The sequence below is a fragment of the Erigeron canadensis genome, chromosome 3 (genome assembly GCF_010389155.1).
Source record: "Erigeron canadensis isolate Cc75 chromosome 3, C_canadensis_v1, whole genome shotgun sequence".
Lineage (NCBI taxonomy): Eukaryota > Viridiplantae > Streptophyta > Magnoliopsida > Asterales > Asteraceae > Erigeron > Erigeron canadensis.
The window spans coordinates 36,904,265-36,925,135 of record NC_057763.1 but is presented as its reverse complement, the minus strand read 5'-3'; the positions used below and the strand labels follow the sequence as shown (position 1 = coordinate 36,925,135).

General features: G+C 32.8%; 4 protein-coding genes across 4 annotated transcripts; 1 reads left to right on the top strand and 3 right to left on the bottom strand.

The window, feature by feature from the left end:
* Positions 1-686: 686 nt before the first annotated feature.
* LOC122593281 lies at positions 687-1,528 on the bottom strand. Its single transcript, XM_043765671.1, has one exon. The coding sequence runs from the start codon at positions 1,474-1,476 to the stop codon at positions 850-852; it is 627 nt and encodes a 208-aa protein (XP_043621606.1). The 5' UTR covers positions 1,477-1,528; the 3' UTR covers positions 687-849.
* A 601-nt stretch (positions 1,529-2,129) lies between these two features.
* Positions 2,130-2,915, bottom strand: LOC122592052 (ribosomal L1 domain-containing protein 1-like). Its single transcript, XM_043764264.1, has one exon. The coding sequence runs from the start codon at positions 2,913-2,915 to the stop codon at positions 2,130-2,132; it is 786 nt and encodes a 261-aa protein (XP_043620199.1).
* Positions 2,916-4,485: 1,570 nt separating this feature from the next.
* LOC122592326 (probable U3 small nucleolar RNA-associated protein 7) lies at positions 4,486-9,191 on the bottom strand. The gene is made up of 8 exons (XM_043764527.1): positions 9,049-9,191; positions 8,654-8,719; positions 8,452-8,541; positions 7,184-7,316; positions 6,391-6,509; positions 6,146-6,213; positions 5,959-6,007; positions 4,486-5,798 (listed from the first exon to the last, which is right to left on the bottom strand). The coding sequence occupies exons 1-8, from the start codon at positions 9,058-9,060 to the stop codon at positions 4,776-4,778; spliced, it is 1,560 nt and encodes a 519-aa protein (XP_043620462.1). The 5' UTR covers positions 9,061-9,191; the 3' UTR covers positions 4,486-4,775.
* A 4,234-nt stretch (positions 9,192-13,425) lies between these two features.
* On the top strand, positions 13,426-14,631 carry LOC122593651. Its single transcript, XM_043766081.1, has one exon. The coding sequence runs from the start codon at positions 13,487-13,489 to the stop codon at positions 14,390-14,392; it is 906 nt and encodes a 301-aa protein (XP_043622016.1). The 5' UTR covers positions 13,426-13,486; the 3' UTR covers positions 14,393-14,631.
* The last annotated feature ends 6,240 nt before the right edge of the window (positions 14,632-20,871 follow it).

Here is a 20,871-nt window from a genome sequence, read left to right as displayed (position 1 = left end):
ATATGCTTAAACGATTACCTGGGTAACCACAGAGGGATCATGCTCAAGCTGCCAAGGGAAATTCGATCGTTTGGCTTTGATGTATGCGGTCTAACAGGTATTTTAGTGGCCATTCTCTACACTTTTTCCTAGACCACTCAAGATGTTTCCTAGTAAAATTCAAAACCCAACTACAATCTTTGAAGATAAGTAGATAACCCCCAGTCCCACAGTAACCTACTTCAGAGGATTACATTATATGCTTCAACTACAGAAATTTTTGAAACTTACCGAATTATATTTAAATGAAAAAGCAGGTTTACCAACAAGTGTAACTTGATAAACAGCAAAATTAATCTTGATCAAACAGATGGAAACTAACAAAGTCTAGGAAACAACTACAGGAATACAGAGTAGGCCGTGTATATAAGCCAAAGGCTGGAATTTTCTCACATAGCTTGAATTCATTTACCCAAAAACAGAAGTAAGTAGTGTTGGTATAAACAAGGACTTGTACGCTTAAAACCATAAGAAAGTACGATATGCTTTAACTATCAGATAACCCTCTCAAATGAACAAATTTCAGAGGATTTATATATTTTATAAAGCTCAATAACTTAGTTAATGCATACATCAATGAATGTGATGATTGCAGAAAACATTGGTAGCTTAAATTATTCAAACATCATCAAATGAAAAGGCAGAAATTTAGAATCAATAGGATAAGCAACATATTAATCTTGACCAAACAGATGGAAATTAAGCATACATCAGAGTCAAAAATTTCCTTTCTCTGAGTAAATGGAATGAGAAAAAAACTTATCTGACATACAGAACTTAAATTAAAAAAGTATATATATCAAGGATAAATCAAAAGCCTTTAGGAGTGGTCTGTTTTAGTTCCAAATCATCATCATTATCATCAGAAGAAGAGACAGAACCAGATGTTAATGACAAACAATACTTGGCAATTTCTCTAAACTTAGGAACACTTCTTAAATCAACAATGGTACCATCTTTTAAAGTGATAATTACATCACCCCATTCACCAATAAACCTTGGCACAACTTTAACATCTTTAATCACTTTATAAGAAAAGTCACTTCTGTCTTGGCCTGTTAATCCAGAAATGACAGTTACACGTAAGTTAGTGAATCTATAACGTAAGAAAAAACCTCTGAGAACTGCAGCCAGAGTGAGTGGCAGCCATACTAAAGTGAAGCCCAACAGGAGATTTGCTACCAAGTCTCCATAATGTGCTCCACCATCGAAATATACGGTTTCTTGCTGCGATGTTTGCGTTTTGGTCGGGGAAGAAGACGAAGAAACGTAGAGTTTCGTAGGTCGAGTAGTGGTATTGGTTTTGATCAATAGCAGTGTTGGTTTTGTTGGTTGTTTAGTACTGAAAAAGGTGCAGCAGGATGATGATATTAGAGTGGGATGACCAAGACTTTGATGTATTAATGTAGCAGGTGGGGATACAAGGTAAGTTGCCATTGATGATGGTTTTATCTGTTTTAAGATTCAAAGGATATATGACAGGTTTCAATAGAGGATGGTGTGACATATTGAAGAAAGGGGCCACGTGGCAACTTCTACTCCAATTATATAGGATATAGCTTACAGCCTTGGGTTGTACAAGTCATAACTTACAAGTTACAAGTCATGACTTTTGTGCTCAAATCACTAAATCAGTAGAAAGATGTTGCTATATCAGTAGACTATCAATCTTTGCCAAGCACAAGAAAATAATGGTAAATCATCAAATGATCAGCCTTTTGCTAATATGTGATGACTCAAAACAATATTAAATACTATATAAAAGCACATAAAATGGTGATAAATGATGTGATCAATCTTTGCTTATAACCCAAAACATATATTTTAAAACACATAGAAATAACAGAATGATAACCCACAAATATGATTATAACAATTTATAAAAAGCATCAAAAAGATGTTAGTATACAATCTTAAACAACCAACATCACAAAATCACAAAACAAAGCCAAAACTCAAGTTACTATTCATCTTTAATCTATCTTACAATCATTTTTCCATTACTAACATCTTTTTGGTGCTTCAAGCCACCACAATACTGGTTAAGCCGCGTACATTCAAAGACAGTTTATCGTTTACCCGACTTACAATCAAGTTTCCATTACTACCTCTTTTTCAGGAACCTCATAGACAGGTAAAGCCAATGAATCAAAAAACTTCAAATGAAAAGATTTCACCCCACCCCATTTCTTAGGAACAACTTCAACCACATTACTAATAGCAGCCACTACATTATCAACAATCTCATCAACATTCATTCCATCAAACTTACCAACTTTAACAGCACTACAAGTCCCATTACTTAACCATAACAAAGAACACCTAAACCCTTTTTCAATCTCCTCTTTCCAATCCCCGTCTCTCCGTAATTCGACAGGCACCGGAATCTTTTTCTTTTTCTTATAAAATACCTTCCCCAAAACCTCCGGCAACACCCCAACAATTCTCCGGTCAGCTAAAAACACATCATGTGTATTAAAAAGTTCAACTTTTGAATCAAATGATCTGAAATCTGACTTAAGCTTGGAAAATTTCAAGACTTTTGATATGGGCATTCCTAAAGATTTAATCTTTTTATCAGTGAATTCAAATGTGAGTTTTTGGGAGTTGGGTTTTGGCCGGTCGTCGATTATGAGGCAACTCCGGCAAGATTCCGGCGAAGTGTGTAAAGAGTGGGGAATGTGTATTGCTTTAGGGGATTTTGTGAAATCTTTATGTGGGATTTTTTTTAAAGTTAGTAAAAGGTAGATGAAATCATCGGGATTTGAGGTTTTTTGATCGGTGATTTGGGTTTTCTTCCATTTTAGTAGACAATTAACTGCTTTTTTGATGGTCTTTTGGTTTGTTTTATTGTCGCCGGAGTTTACTGCAGCCATGATTGTTTATTGCCCGCGCCGCAAGGTTTTGGGTTTTGTTTTGTGTGTGTGTTAAAGTAGTGGGGTTTTAGGGTATTTATGAAACTTTTGGTGATTTGCACACAACTCCTTATACTTCTAACAAATTACCACGGATACCTTTGAATTGTCATTATATATATAACACTCCCAATTTGAATTGCTACAGTATCGGTTCAGTTGGTACTGTAGCCGGTTTAGTTACAAAGCCCGGTTTAGTTTGTATAGTAACCCGGTTTAGTTACATTAATGCGATCAAGACAATCTTTAAAACTTTTTTTATTGCTCATGAGGTTCATAACATATTATCATGAGAAAGTTTCATTAGATCACTCTGTGGCTTGTTATTTTATTAATTTTTATTCCTGTCATTTTTTTTATTATCACTTCACCTTGTGGTGACTTTTTGCTTCATTAGACACTCCTCCTTTTAACGTCTGTTAATGTGTCTCCATTAACTTTCTCACATGTAATGCACATGAGGGTATAATGGTAATTTTACACCACTAAATAAATCATATAAATCATATAACAAATTAGGGAAGATAGATAGATAGATATAGGGAAGATAAGTAACGGAGACACATTAACAGACGTTAAAAGGAGGGGTGTCTAATGATTCAAAAAGTCACCATAGGGTGAAGTAATAATTAAAAAAACGACAGGGGCGAAAATTGATAAAACAGCAAACCACAGGGTGATCTAATGAAATTTTTTCTATTATCGTAATTGTATGGTTAAGTATTTTTTTGTTGATATAGACACTTTGACAATAGTTTGCTGAACTACTTTTAATTGAAGAACTTTATGGAATCCTCATCTTTTGGACAAAGGATTTCTTGAAGTTTTCTCAACTTGACTAGTCAAGTTGAGAAAATCTTGACCTTTGGATAAAAATCAATGGTCAATCTAAACATACTAAATATAAAATAATTGTTAAGTTGAATCGAGAAAAGACACATATGTTCAACAAAAAAAGGAATAACTTATAGATTTTAACATAATTTAGTTATATGATGTTCTCTTTACAAACTTTAAAATTTCAGGGGCTATTAACATGTATTAAATTGATGTTAGTACATCACCATGATGTTAACATTATATAATATTTTCCTTATAAAAATATTAATAAATCATGCAAATACTCATCACGAGTAATTAATAAGACACGACTCGAAGTTTTTAACGTTGATTGTGACAAGTTCAAAATTGATACCATATCAAGCAATCGAAAAAAACAACTAAATATGTAAATTGCCCAAATATGAATAAAATGAACTAAAACAGATCTGAATTAGTACTTTGGACTAACCTTCATGAAATTGAGTCAGGGGATGAAATGTAAATCGCTAAAATGGAAGAGTCATCGAACTTAAACTGGAGATAAGGCTTGCTCCTTGAAGTAAATAAAATTTTAAAATGAAAAAAAAAAAAAAGAAAAAACTCTTAGCGAAAAAATTGTCATAGTGAATCCTTATACTAATGCGTTTTGCAACCTACAAACCTCGTTAACTAAATGCATACAAAACAGATATGAATTACATAATTGATGTTGTACAAAAAGGTTGATATATATGATCTATTATGAGCGGTACATTGTTAGAATACATGAATGACAAGAGACGACTTCCGAAATAGATATATTTCTCTACTTCAATTAGTATAAAGCAATGTCTAACACAAGATGAAAGATTTAAACCACATTCTTCAAAAATGAATTTTGCCCATAACTTGACTCACACCTGCATAAGGAAATCTGCAGAAGTTGGATATTGCAGTGTGCAAATCTACTTCATCCTTTGTGCATCATTACCACTTCCAGAATCAGGCTACGGGCGAGCTTTAAGTTGTTTTTTTGCTAACAAACGGTTGCAACGCAACTGGCAAATCACTTGTCTCTGTGATTCTCTTTTGCTTCTTTTTTATTACCCCATCCTCCTTGTTTTGCTCAGCAAAAGACCTTTTTGCTTGCTCTATTCCTTCTTGTTTCTTCCTTGCTACCTTACTAGGCTTACTCCTCCCTTTCGTTTTCTTCTTTAGAGCAACACCCTTGGCAGCAGCAACAGCTGCGGCCTTCTCCGCCTCTATTTCTTGTATAGTCGGCTTTTCCCTCTTTCTATTGTTCTTCAAAGTCCCAATCTTTGTGGGGTCAAGCATAATAGACTCTGGGGGGAGCTTATCAAGAAGAATCCGCACTTCCTTCTCTCTCCTTTGTTTTAATGTCTCGTATGGATTTGCAACCCATGAATCAAAGTTAGGTTCTCCGGATCCGGGAATAAGAATCGAAGACAACCCCATTGAATGTCCTATCCCCAAAACATCTTCATATGGTCTAAACTGAACTTTGTTAATTTGGTACCCTTTTGACATAGTATGGATCATATACCGACTGTAATCTTGTGAATCAGAAGTTGCCAAAACTTGTATGAATGATCCCGTGGTGGTGGCAAGTAAACCTTTTTGACTAAAATCTAACGACTTTGCATGACCAGGTAGTGTTTGGAGCACTTCGTATTTCCTTAAATCCCAGATTTTTAGTTTCTTGTCCATGCCAGCTGTAGCCATGAGATGACCATTTGGATGAAATGTAACTGCAGTGACTGGACCACGATGACAAAGCATCTTAACAAGTGGTGCAGAGCTAGTGGGCTTCCACATGCTTACTGTACCACCAGAATGTCCCGAAGCGAGGACACTGTTGTAATGGTTGACTTGTAGAACATCAGAACGGCCAAGACCACTACGGTAGTTTCCTATCATTTGGCCAGTAGTAACATCTTGATAATGTAGCTGCCCAAATTTGTTTATGGATGATAAAAGAAAATGGTTTTTAATAAATTGAAGCTTCAGTACAGCTCCATGTTCCTGGGGACATAAGAATGCTTTGTTTTACAAGTGTATCACAGTTTATCAAATTTATGTCAAACGGTTCATAGTAGAGTAAACATATATAATAATGTATAGATTCAAATATCCAATAGCAGGTAAAGAGTGAATTTACTATCTGAAAGTCCAAAGTACTAACCTTTAGACAATGAAGTTCTGTGCCATCCCGATTATAGATATATGGGTACCTGTAGAAGATTGCCATTTTAATATCAATCATAGGGCGCATCAGAGAGTCATCTCATTTACTTTGAAAGATATAAATATACAGATTATATTAAAAAACAATTAGTAATTAAAATCACTGGCAGGAAAAAAAAACTTACTTCTTCTGAGCAGCAGCAAAGAACAATTCATTGTGCAAAAACACCACATCACGAACAGTTTCCCTGACCTGCAATAAATACTCAAACTTTGTCTCACAGAACAGAAATCGATACTACAAACATCTTTGTCAGCAATAATAAAACCCTCAACTGAAAAGACTGGCTAAAATGACACCATAGATTCAGGTTTAAAATGATTTGTAATCGAACTTCTGGCAGACGTTAGACGGTCTGGTGCTTCGTACCTGCATGTCTCTAATAGGTTTCATCGTATGCAAATCTACAATTGCCAGGTGACCTTTGCGACCTGCTGCCACCATATACCGACCACTTGATGTGTAATCTAGAGTGTAAGGACCAAGATCTATTCACAAAGTTACAGAAATGAAACGCAATCAGAGGTCAGACTATATATAATAATCTTTAGCCTCTTAAGAACTTGATAATGCAGCAAAGTGGGTGTTAATATTCTTTTTTTAAAAAAACTGATCATCTAACATTCTAACTACTACTTGGAACTGACATCTAGTGTTTAACTTGGCTAAACAGATTATGCATCTGATTAGTTTTGGAAATCAGACAACCAGTTTAGTCAGCTGCAAGAGAAGCGATTATTTGAGGATAAAAAACGCTACTTATTTACCCTTATTTAACCTAGCTTCAGAGACTTTTATTTCCATCTCATATACCATCTCTGATTCTTACACACCAATATCCTATTACCAGACACTCAAAATATCTTAGAAAATTAAAACTTACCAGACACTGAAAACATCCTATTACCTGAGTACTCTAACTTCAGACAGTGTAAAACACTTGAACACTATTTTCTACAGCCCCGTTTTCACTAAACCTGATTATCTAAATCTAATAATGTCATTTTACAAATTCCAAGATAAAAAAAAATGTCTTAAAAGGATGCATATAGATATAAACATAAAATAATATTCTGTCCAATTCTAAAGAGAACTAGAAAAACTTTTGTTCGTAGTTGAGTTGAGCAGAATAATTAGTAGGGATTAGGGTACAGATATAGACCTGGTAAGACGAGATCAAATTGATTCTTTCTACTAGCGATGTCTACTTCCTTAGAAATTGAATGTTGGTCAACCCTCCAAGTCTTCTCAAGGCCCTCAGTTTCTAGCCGACCACCCTCAGTTTGCATAAGCCACTACACAAAAACAAAAATATTTAACACATATGTAAGTGTTCATATTTTATTATTTAAGCTCGTGGAACATACAGCCATACACATTATACAATTTGTACGATAAATACAGAACACACACCCATCCTTGTTATTATCAAAAGAAAACATACTCATATAAACCGGATGAATATTACCAAACCATTCAACTGAAAATTGTGAGTTGTGACATTAAGTCACAAAAAAAACTTTAAACACGCATCCAAACACCCCCTTAACAAACAAGGGACATATTATGTATCCTGTGAACCTCAACCGAGCTATAAAAGAAACATGACATATTCCAACTTTGAGCTTGGTTTTAGAAGGTGATACACTCTGAGGTGGTAGCTATGGCACTTGACACACCACGTATAAGACTCCTTTGTTCATCAAATACTTGTATGAATTCTACATACCATTTTCAATCAAACAAATGCTTTAATCATGGGTAAACTGTAAAGATCACTTCTACATAGAAAAAATCCATACAATGCTTCACTAATATAGCATAATGCTAAAAGTTTTCACAAAAAAGTAGTGCCTAACGAGTGATAGTTCATAGTATTGAAAAAAGAGCAGCCCCTTTACTCCCCATATTCACAAAACGGGCTTAAAAAGCCCAATTAACGACATGCCCGTTACTTAATAAAGCATCAACCCGGCTCTTTTCAACGGGGAAAACATAACGCGCTGCCCGAGTAGCAAAAAATGATGCATCCAACACCCAGGCATTGCCATTAAAAACCAAGCCTCTAAGAACTATAGAAGCATGTGATAGGATTCAGGGTAATGTCCAGCGTCATCAGCATAAACACTGGGGTGGAGATTCGTCCCATAGCCATTTGAGGCAAAGGTCAAGATGACTGTTTTCTTTTTCCCCATACTCATATAAATAATCAAATATAAGGTGCCCAGAATTATTCGGGGCGGGGATGACAACAACAGAGGTAAAATTGTTGTGTAGGTAGTGGGATGGGGAAAGTGTGATATGGTGTTCGGGTCATAGTAATAATAGCTGATACTCTAAGCAAATATTTGCATAGCATGCTATCCGAATGAGGTCCATTTTATCTTTCTTAACAACGAATACATATATAAAAGAAGCTAAAATGTTCACCTTTTCGGCCTTGGCAGCAGCATTAGCAGACTTCTTATACAACTCTTCTTTATTAGCAAGTTGAGCCTTCAATTTTTTATCTTTCAAACCCTGCAAAAAACCATTACAACTTTCAAAGTCCCAACATAACCAAAATTCTATAATGAACAAACAATGGTATAATCCGAACATCAATAATTAGGTATTTATAATAGTATAATACCTCTAGATCAGCACCTTCACCTCTTTGGTATTTTTTAACCTTAATTTCCATGTCATCAGAAATATCCTTACAAAAATAACATCAAAAAATCATATCAGATAAGTATATCTAATGATAAATCTTGAAATTAGACAACCCATCAATAAAGAATGAAACTTTATCCAAAATATTACAAAATAAAGCCATTGAGCTCAACATGCCTTCATACTAAAACAGCCTCATCAATAAAGATTGGAACTTTATCAAGATTTTATAAAACAAAGACATTGAGCTGTAGATACATACATATATATATATATAGACACACACACACACACACAATATGTAATTATTTGGATTGAAAAGATAAAAATAAAAAGAAGAAAAAAGCAAGGGTATTGATGGGATATACGTACATGTATCTCCATTGCTAAGTGATTGGTGGCGGTGGATTCGGAGACGGTGATGGAGGTGCCGGAGACAGAAGAGAAAGGGAGAGTGTTTGAGTGGCGGGGAGGTGAAAGTGTTTATGCGACAAAACCCCAGGAAAACCCTAACATTTGTTTAGTCCTACTTATTTCTTATTTATTTTTTTATACTTCTGTATTATAAATACCTTAAAAAAATTTATACGTACTAAATATCTATACTATTTTATAATAATTATCATTTTCTCCCTAGTGTTAGTTGCAAAATTACCACTTTACCCTTGATTAATTAATTTACATCATTAATCATTTATCTTTTAAAATATATTCACTATAACTTTACATCAATTACTTACACCCACCACCAACAATAGTTCGTCACCACCACGACCACCGTCACCACCACCAGTCATCTTCATGACCAAACCGCCGTCGCATCGCGCGGATACAATGCTAGTAAATCTAAAACTAAAGATATACATCTCTATAATGTTTTGTTAAGACTGTCATTAAACATCGTATAATTTGTACGATTGTATTCATATGCATTTGATAGTTTAGTAATATTTTGTTAATGACAAGTGAATATGCATAATTTTGATTTTATTTTTACCTTTTATGTAAAAAAATACTCTTAAATTTAATAATAATAAATTTATTTTTCATTCAGATGGTTTAAGTTAAAGGTAAAGGAAAAAATTTGAATCGTGATAGAAAGTTGATGACAGAATATTTCGGATTGGATCAGTTGAACTTAATAAGGTATGGAGTCTGGTTTCGAGACAGTTAACAGGAATTTTATTCAAATTCAGAGGAAACTAGAGCATGTCTATCTTGACTTGAGATATATATAATATTTGATTTGATAATTTATATATTTTTAGATTGTAGGTAAAATAGTTGACCTATATTATTTACTTTTGTGTCTAATATACGTGTAATTAGTAATTAATGTTTGTATAAGCTTTTTGTAGGCTTTGATTTGAATACTTATGCCTTATGGTGTTATTTAAAAGTTATAAACTAGATAAAAATCGCTTTAAATCGTGATCAAATGGTGATATTCGAGGAAAGACAAAATCATGGCATGACTCATGAGGGCATGACACTAGTGTTGGGCCGAAGTTGCAAGCCGAATCTCGTGGACTCCTTGTCTCCTTTGTATATAATTGGGTGAAATAAAAGCCCAAAACTTTGGGCTGTTTTTGATTCTTTTCTTTCTGGACGAGCTCTGCTAAACAAGAGCTTATTTTAGTTTACCACTTTACCCTTTTGTTTTGGTCAAATAGTCGAGCTGAGCACTCACACAATCACACATAACCAAGTCAAAGTTTCTCATTTTCATTGTTTGGTAAAATTTGATTGGTGGAGACAGGACTGGAGAGCCAAATACTCAGCCGCACCTATCCTCTACTGTATTTCCTTTTTTTTTTTCGTTGTTTTTTTTTGTGTGGACCTCTAGATTGAAATTTAACTACCACCACAAAAACCATTTTATTCTCTTTGGAGTCCAGCCGAGCACAGAGACTCTTTTTCTTTTATTTTGGTGCGGCGCTGTCAAGTGTACCAACACCCATTTTCTTCATTTTTGTCATTTGTTTTGCGGTTGGGAACAGGAGCGAAACGAAACAACCACACACCATCCTTATTTTACCATTGTTATTTATTTTTATTAGAGTTGTTCTTATTAGATTACATTAGATTATTGTTAACACATAGTTTGTCAAATTTGATTAACAAAATAATAATAATAATAATAATAATAATAATAATAATAATAATAATAATAATAATAATAATAATGCAATCTTATGATAATCTGCTTAGGAGGTTTTATACATTAATAGTTTAAAAATCTTTCTAATTATTAGATAAAAACATTTAAAACATCAGAAGCAAGATTAAGAAAAAAAGTTAGTGAAATTCACATGTAACAATCTAATAGTTTTAAGAGCATTTGTAGGTTATATTTTTAGAAAGATAAATCATTTTTCCATTAAGAAACTTTCCAATCGATTCTTTATAAGTAAAATAGTCCACTAGGGTCGTTGGTAAAATGGGTCAAATGAATAAGCCATTTCTAACGTCAATGTTGCTTTCTTTCAGATTTTTTTCTTAGTGTTCATGGAAACATATTTCAAATCATTCATTTTCCAATTAAGTGCATGTCAATCAAAATAACTTTAAGATGTCCCGGAATACCATTTTCAACCACATTTGATTTTAGGACTACAGAATGCAATTAGCCAATATGTATTGACTTGTACAATATTGTCGACTTCAAGCACAACTTATCAATATAAGCAACTTTGGTCGGAGGTCAGGTCACATCTATCCAATGTGGAGTGCAAGATAAAATTCAAGTTGAGCTATAGGGACATGAAAAGAAGAGGTCACCTTTTGAATTGGTGTGTGTTTTGTCGGTCCACGTACTATTTCTTTATTGATTGGAAGTTCAGATCTTAAACCCGACTTTGGTTTTCCTTCCTTTGTTTTGTTTCTCAAAATGAGTATATCTTTAAATAAAAACATGCCCCGTCCTTGTTTGCCCTTTACAAATCAAATATATATGAATGTGTTACATTTAGCTCATTTTATGGAAAGAATCAGTCTTCTAATTAAATCAGATCCACGTATAGTATCCCTATCGATATCTTCATTATCATTACCATTTATAAACTTTTTTCATATATAATTAAGTTTTAAATTTAATTTGATTTAAAAATTTATAAATTTTCCATAAAATATAAGGCAATTCGATCAGTGGAAAATAAGTGGTGCCATTAATTTATTTATTTTTATATCCCAAACCCGAGAGTCCAAGACATTTAAAATTACGTTTATAGACCTTGGCATTATATTGTTACCGTGCATGAACAGCTGGACCCTGCCAAATAGTTCAATGGTCTTAGATGCGAGAAAACTATAGGTATAAAATGAAAATATAATGATTCAAATTGTACGTTCAAATACTTTTCAGTCTATAGGCCGGGTTGTCTAATTGTATGATATATAGACAAATATATATGACTGCAACCACAGTAGAGGTTTTCATATGTTTATAAAAGGTTGTTGGTAAGTTCTTTGTATGTTAACGTTTTAGAAACAAAAACATGCCATTAATCTTTTCATTTCTTTTTATTTTTTATTTTTATATGAGATTAGCCATGTAGTAGCCTTGTACACAACATAATATAGATTTCTTCAGTTCTTCAGGATATACTTATGTATGTGTAAAAGCAAGTGGTCTTTAAATTATATATTATATCATATTATATTATGTAACATAGATATTGCCATATTGGACCTATATAAGTGTATCGGCAACTAAAACAAAATGCCATGTATATACCAACTAGAGTTGTTGTAAGTGATGATAAACTATATATAAAATCATGATATATTCGTATTCATATATATCAAGTTGACAAGTTGTATATATAGTCGACATGATAAAAACAAACAGAGAATGAAATATCAGATATAAAATAATGGGCAGTTAAACATTCATTGACTACTAGTGTAACGCAAGTGGTTATCGTACAAGCAGATGTGAATATACATTTGGATGTTATATGATTATATCAAGATGTTATTATATATATATATACTAAAAGTAGTTGAATTTGTATTATAAAGTTTTCATTAATACTTATTTGTTATTGTTTTTATAACACTTGTTATAAGCTAGGAAGAGGTTTTATGAGTGGTCATTATATTGAGAGGCCTTACCACCATATATATGGTGGCTTTAGCTAGGGGTCAAGCAGGGATGACTTATTATGAAAGGAAGGCAAAAACTTATTACTAATTTACTATTATCGATGTTATATACTCTTTCCGTCTCAATATCATAGTTTCATATTTTGAGTTTTGTTTTACCGTCTAATTTTCTAATTGCATTATATATGTAATACTTGATGTAATACCATATATATATATATATAAAAGTCGATTAAGTTTTAAATTTTGTATTGATACAATTTTCGTTAGATATTATAAAATAATATTAATGGTTAACTTTGTAAAAAAAAAAACCTTAATTGGACCATAAGCTTGCATATTTGAACTTTTCACATTTACATATATATATCATCTATGTATGATATGTATTGTTAAAATTTTAAAACAAACAGAATTGATTTTTTTAGTTATTTAAAATGATGTGACATTAGTGGACAAATTCATCGAATATACGTGCGCTCTCACAATCACGGTCTTAGGATAAACCACTCAAAATGATTTAAAAGATCTACTGTATTATATTTAAAAAATGTTATAATATGCTCTGTCAATAATGAATTGATAGATATTATGTTGGGAGGCGTGGTGTATATATAACCAAACATGGATACTTATCTCTTATAACCACAACACCACATTCATTTGCAATAACATTCTATTCTTTGTAATTCACAAGAACAAAATGGTAGGAGATCAAAATGAATCCATGATGATAGTTTCCATGTGGGCTTCCATCACTACTCGGTTTACACCCCCTTTTCTCTTTTGTGTTACAAATCTCATAATAGCCATCCTTTTTATGGCTTCAAAATCAAACACAAAATCCACCACCACCACATACCATGAAGAACAAGAACATCAGGAACACGACCACGAACGTGAACATGTTCGGGGTAGTGTTTTATTAATAAAACCAGTGGTCGCTCGAGTAACTTTGTTACTCGAACGAGCCAAATCCATTGACTTAAAATCTATTATTATCCCCATCATTCCCATAAAATTATCATCACTACCTAAGCTTCCCAAATATACTTCATCAAGTCGACTCGCTCAGTCTATATTCTCCGCTTGTAGCTATGATTCTCAACCGGACTCGCCACGATACCCATCAAAAAAGTTACCAAAACCTTTATCTCCTATATCAGGACGATTAAATTCCACCGATTTCTCAACCATTTACGACGATAATAATGTAATAGTTTCCACCGAGTTGCAATACATCTCCAACTCACCTTTAGTCCATGCCCGAGTCAACTCGACCAAAATACGTACCCCTAGAAAATCACAACCATCGACCCTAGTTGATTTGGATGATCATCATGTAATCAGGCATAACTCGGAAAAGACTAGAAAAAAGAAAGATATGGTGGAGATAATAAAGACGTCACGTAGCGAAATAAGGAAACTAGTGTGGGATGATGACAGAGTGGAAATTATGAAAAGGCCCGAGACAGCCAGAGCGAGGCAAAATGCGGCCGACGATGCAAAGGCTAATGATTTCATTACAAAGTTTAGGGGACAGTTGAAACTACAACGTCTTGATTCTCTTAACAGGTATAACGACATGTTATGCAGACCGATCGAGTAATTAATTAATTAAGATTAGTGTACGTTAATTAGTTGTAAAATACATGCATGCTGGAGACACTTGACAGTTTGCTTTTGTAGTCGATCTGTTGTATTATAGTACGTACTTTTGTAGTGATATGTAAATACCTGTTTTTAGAGGACTAATCATGTACGTAGTTAGTTAATATATAGTTAGTGTGATATGACTAGATTAATAAGTTTTTGCCGTTCAAAAATTAGTAGTATACCATTCTCATATATATATGCGTCCGGTGACAACTCCTTTAGAACAGATGTAGGGCAACGTCCGTACCGTATCCATACGTTTTCTTAACACGTAACCCATATGATTTTTTACAAAAAAAAAAATTTTATTATTTTTTTGGAATGAGTTTTTGTTAAAAGAAAATAAAAAACAAAAAAAGTTTCAAAAAATTAAAAATAAAAATTAAAAAAATAAAAACCACACAAAAAAGAAGTAAGAGGGAGAAAAACTAATGGTTCTCATGGTTCTCTCTATATTTGTGGTTATCAGATTATCCCTATCCTGGTAATATATATATATATATATATATATGGTTGTTATCTTTGACTTCTTACGTTGGTACGTTGTTGGCATTTTTGACGTTATATTGTTTGTTTCGGATTAGTTAATTTGGTTGTTTATGTTGGTATGTTGTTAATTGGCATTCTGACATTATATTGTTTGTTTTGGAATAGTTAATACTAGATCTTAGACTCGTGTCCAACACTTGACATGGGACTTACGATATTATTAATATCAGATCTTCATACAATTAACTATTTAAGTTATAAAAGTTTACAATTTTGAAGATATACGATTCCAAGTGTTATAATTTACAAGTTGTAATACAATAATTACATGAAAAATATTGATGGATTTGTATGTCATAGTCACTCCACAAGGCAAATGTTACAATATTTTCTATATTATAAAAGTTTTTGAAACCAATTATACTCATAATGTGATATTAAACATACTTGTGAAAAATTAGAGAAAAATCGAAAGTTGTTATTGGTTGATAAACGAATTAATTAAATGATGAAATATCATAAAAAAATATTCTCAAGTTGATAAGACTAAATATTATAAAAAATATAAATTAAGTATTTATGGCTAAAAAGTATAAATTATTGATGGAAACAAAAAAAGTGTAAATTAATGAGACTTTTGCTAGAAATATAATAATAATTATTAGGATTATGATGACATAAGCGAGAATCAATTTGACGAAATTGAACGATGTAATTGGTCAATAAGTCACTAGTTCAACTGTTTTAGGCTCGTATCTAATACACGGGGCTTACGATATTATAAATATTAGATGTTTTTTATTATAACTAAAACATAATATACTATTTTAAGTAATAAAAATTAATCGATATATCAACACTTTAAGTTTTATATTAAAATATTTTTTCAAATATATTCATCAAAGTTGTTCTTAAAATGTTAATATATTTACATCAAATTTTATATTTTTTTATTAATTAATTTTATGTTTATATGATATACTATTGGATATATATTAGTTCTTATTTTATTAGATAAATATTAACTATTATTTTATTAGATATATATTATTAAAATTATTGGGTAAAAAGTGTAAATTTATGATGAAAAATAAAAAAAAGTGTAAATTAAAGTCAAAATTGAAAACAATGGTCAACTTTAAAAAATCGAGAGTTGTAATTGGTCGATAAGTTATTAAAGCGAAAAGATAGGGTACGTTGTCGTTGTTAACTTTGACTTGGTTATGTTTGGTGGTTGTTAGCAATATGGTGGTGGTGGTTATATAAGAGTAACCGAATATATGAGAATGTTTAAAGAGTCACGATAGACTATACTAATTAATTAATGAATTTAATAATTAGTGTAATGAGGCTTTAAATAAGAAAACAAATGCATCGAGCGCAAATGCGCAATGTTAAACACATGCAGGCGAACTTTTTAATTATAATGATGTCAATTTAATTAAGAATTTAAAAGGCTTGTTTCACTACGTACTGTTGTAAAGTGTATATAGTATTTTATTTTACCATCGTTGTCAGTAATTTGTTAGCCATTCGTACATGTTTAACTTTTGTTGTCCTCAAATTAAAAACCTTAAGGAGGAATAATGAAATAAGTCAAAGCACGGGGTGCATTCGTGTAAATTAAGTTTACCGTAAGTCGGTAAGTAGCTCGTAAGAATCAATATGGTTGTAGTACTGGTGATGATGATGAAGGAATTATTAACAAACCCCGCCCCATGCCGATTGATTCCAAACGCAAAACGCCCGCCGTCCTGTGGGTGTCTTCCGGTTCCTGAAACGCAAGACGTATGAGGAGGATGGATGATCGAAGAAGATTCCTGTCGTCAGCAAGTGGCTTAAGTCTAATAACCATATATATATGCATCTGAACCTGCAGGAGGAGAATGTCATGACGATCGATCTCCAACAATAATAATTAAGCCACCTCATGTTTTGTGTTTCTTAATTAATAATCTTCTCTTATGTCAAACTTTGATCCATCTATGCATGATGTTGGGGACTACTACTTTTCTTGTTATGTTAGTTGCAGCTAACTTCATCTAGCTTATTGCTGCTCCTGCTGCTATCTATCTATTCTACTGTATGTCTATGTATACAATTATATTATATATATATGCATATATATTTAACAAGGACGTACTATACAGATGGTTATTTCAAGTCAGATTCGATAATGCTAATTAGGACATCCTTTAAAAAGGTACGTTGTTATGAATCTACTAATAATTGTGTGCATTTGGATGTGAAAACCTACGTACATTAATCATGCATCAATGAAATGCTAAGGTTTGCATGTGAATTTGTTTGGCCAATAAAAATTTTTATACAAAAGAAGAAGTTCATGTAGTTCAAAGATAAAATAATGTACATTAACACCAGAAAGATTAAGCTGAGCTAATTAATTAATGTACGTACGTGTTATGTGTATTTCATTCCAAAGATATATATGTTTCATGACGGACCCTTTCTCTTGACAATGTGGATTCTTGATCATGGTTTCCCAAAACTGCTACAACCTACAGGGGTAAAGGTTGTATACATGGATACCGCAGTATTTGTTGCATCAAATCCAAAGATATTGTCTCCTGTGAATACAATGATCGAGTTCAAGCACTTGCATTGTGCAAATTGTTACGGCCGGCTAGCAATTGGCAAATTGCATATTAGCCACCTGCAGAATCTTAAGCTCGCCTTCTTTGGATCAAATCACAACTGTTTTACACCGCCACCATTAGCTAAGCTGATAAAACTTGAAAGCACGTAGAGGACAACCATGACGACAACATGTCTTAATACTTACTTGATAAACCTTAAGCAACTGATTGGCAGCCTCTTTCCTATCAATGACTTGAACTCCGAGAAATGCCGGTAATAATCTTCTTTCCTGCCATTGATCAAAACCCATAAAAAAATTATTATAGCAAAATACCTACCACCAGGGACGGAACCAGAGTATTTTTTCTAAGGGGGCAAATATATAAGAGTCGTTTATTATATTTATTAGATCTATCTTGAGGGGATTCTTAAAAATAATTAATTTAAAAAAAGGGCCATGACCCGTAAGTAGAAAAAATGGACTCCTAAAACAATTTCGTTAACGTCGGGTTTAGTCAGATTATTAACGATCAATGTTGAGAAGACCGAGTTTAGCACAGTTGAGTGCCAGTTATGGAAATATATATCTTTTACATGAACATTGTTCTTTACAATTTTGGAGCAATGATATACAAATTAGCCTGTACATATATTTTTTACATGACTATTGTGATTACTATTACATTAATAATTTGAAAAAAAAATAACATTTTCACATACAGATATACAATATTGATGTATAATACATTACCCAAACAAAAAATATACTTTTTAGATTAACCCTCAAACTTTACCCTTCAAATAATCTTTAACTTAAGAAAATCTCCACCCCTTTTCAAACTCTCTTTTTTGACTTTATTAAAAATTAAAATAACTCAAGATTTGTACTCTACCAAAAGAGAATTTATCTTAAAACTAATGCTTCCAACATAAATAACGTACAAAAAAAGAGTTTATGACAACAACGGTGACATTTGTTGTATTTTCTATTCATTTATTTCAAATATACCTCTAAAAACTACATTGTACCAAAATTGGAATGGGGGCAGTTGCCCCCATTGCCCCCAGTGTGGAACTGTCCATGCCTACTACCAGAATGTATAATAAGGATAACATTCCACCCTTTTACATTACTTAGTCAATCTCTTTCACATTCCACCCTTTCAACTTCCTAATCATAATCAATAATAATGAATTACTACTCTTCCAATATCTCTTTCACATTCTCCCCCTTTCAACTTCCTAATCATCATCAATATAATCAATTACTACTCTTCTAATAATCACATAATAAATCACATACACTAATAAACCACATAGCAAATGAAGAATTTAATACCCATGCATGCTTTAACATTCGCGACTTTTGACCTATGTTGACTTGTAATGAAACGAAATTTAAGGTATGATTAAATGATAAATTCTGGAACGTTTTGACATATTTTAACGTAAAGTTGAGTTAGATTATGTTTACGGTCTCGTTTTAGCGTTTAAATGGGTAACGAATAGCTATTGGTCGAAGTTAGCGGAGCGGGAGCCACATTTGGACCTCTATAGGCCAGCCCCAACTCCCTCCCCCCCCCTTCCTTTCCCTTTTCATTTTCTTCACTCTCTCTCTCTCTCTCTCTACCCTATCTTTCTTCCCTTTTTCCCTCAAATGAAAGAACACACACACACACTCTCTCTCTCTCTATAGAAAATCGTCACATTTATTGAATTTTAAGCAAGAAATTGTTAGGGGTTTTCATCATCTTAATAACATATCAAAATTTTGAACTTCAAAAAGCAAGAAATCTTCACTTTCGGGTCAAAAACGGGTTTCAGCTTTTGGTGCAAGATTTGGTAAGTGAAACTCATCCTTTAATCATCATTTCATACTTATAAACTTATTTCTAGTTGTAACCATGTGTTTTCGGGTCACAAATCTAGCCAAAAGTCGAATTAGGGTTTGTTGGAGTTTGTAATGGGTCAAAGCGAATTTGAAGTTTGATTTGATGTTTAGATATGAAATCTTGGAATGGGTTGTGTTCATTTGAGTTTGTTTATGTCCAAATGTGTGGATTCAAGCTTGAAATCGGGTCCTAGATCCTCCTTGGTCGACTATGGGGTCAAAATGGGTGTTTTTGGGTCGTTTATGGTGATGAGCTGTTGTTGTTGGGTGCAGATTCTTCTCACTGCGGCGCAGTGGCATTTTTCTGGTCATATGTCAATTTCAAACGCTTATTACTTTTGATCCGTAAGTCCGTTTTAGGCGTATGACCTATCGTTGGAATCGTGAGAGAGTCTACTTTATCATGGTATAACTTTATAGCTTGAATCCACTACCATTTTCAAAAATGATGTGATAAAGTGTCCTTGTTCATATTCGGTTGAACCAATAAGACACTTTAGGGTTGTGACGTAACCGAGTTAAGTCCCAATTGTCCTCTAAGGTTGATTTGCTTTTCTAAAACCTACTTAGGGTTTGACACGTGATTTGTAATGTATATGTTTATAGGTGGTGCACGCTAAGCGATTGTTGGACGTTATAACTCGATTATAACTTGTACTTAGCTTGCATATCCAATCAAGGTGAGTTTCGTAAACCCTCCCTACTCAATTGAGATTCGGGCTGAAAAGTGTACATGCTTGTTATTGTCGTTTAATCGATTGATTGATTGTTTGATTAACGTATTGACTTGTTGCTCGTTTAATTATGCTTCCGTTTATGAATACTTGTTGTGGTTTGGGTAGTTGTACATACATGGAAGACGGTTATACTTTCAATGAATAGGAGATGTGGTGGGAAGGCTGCGGGTGACCCTATATATAAGCATCAATGATTCCTTGAAATTAGAATCGTTAGAAGTGTATGTGCATTGTGTTGTTGATTGATGGAAAACGTTTTGATAAGGATCGGTGTGACATCTGTCACCAAAACTGGTAATTTATTATAGTCTCTAACTTACATTCCAAATTTCTTGACTAGTCAATATGCCTATATAGTATAACAAGCTTAGAAATGTGGTGATCATTTCCAATATGAGATTTCTATTACTTGAATTTCAATAGTTTAGGATTGAGATATTTGATCTTCCTAAACGTAGATGACTATAACTATCCCCGTAATTTCTAGACTTGTAGTTGTTAGTCATATTTATTTCTAGACATTGATAAATTAGTATACGCTATTTAGTGGTGAACGAAATCAATAAATATAAAAGTAATATATAATTAGTATAAGTAGTAAGATGGTAATAGTAATAGTAAAATATCATATGTTTAGTAAAAAAAATTTAGTCATATATATATTACAACAATTTAATGGTGAGCAAGGAATTTTAATTCCATTAGAATTTTTATGAT

Excerpts from the sequence above, each read along its gene's own strand:
- LOC122593281 (XM_043765671.1), bottom strand. The coding sequence starts at position 1,476 with ATGGCAACTTACCTTGTATCCCCACCTGCTACATTAATACATCAAAGT.
- LOC122592052 (XM_043764264.1), bottom strand. The coding sequence starts at position 2,915 with ATGGCTGCAGTAAACTCCGGCGACAATAAAACAAACCAAAAGACCATC.
- LOC122592326 (XM_043764527.1), bottom strand. Across the intron at positions 6,510-7,183 it reads ATTTGATCTCGTCTTACCAG|ATCTTGGTCCTTACACTCTA; the intron begins GTCTATATCTGT and ends CTTTGTGAATAG. Across the intron at positions 6,008-6,145 it reads TTTGCTGCTGCTCAGAAGAA|GTACCCATATATCTATAATC; the intron begins GTAAGTTTTTTT and ends AATCTTCTACAG.
- LOC122593651 (XM_043766081.1), top strand. The coding sequence starts at position 13,487 with ATGGTAGGAGATCAAAATGAATCCATGATGATAGTTTCCATGTGGGCT.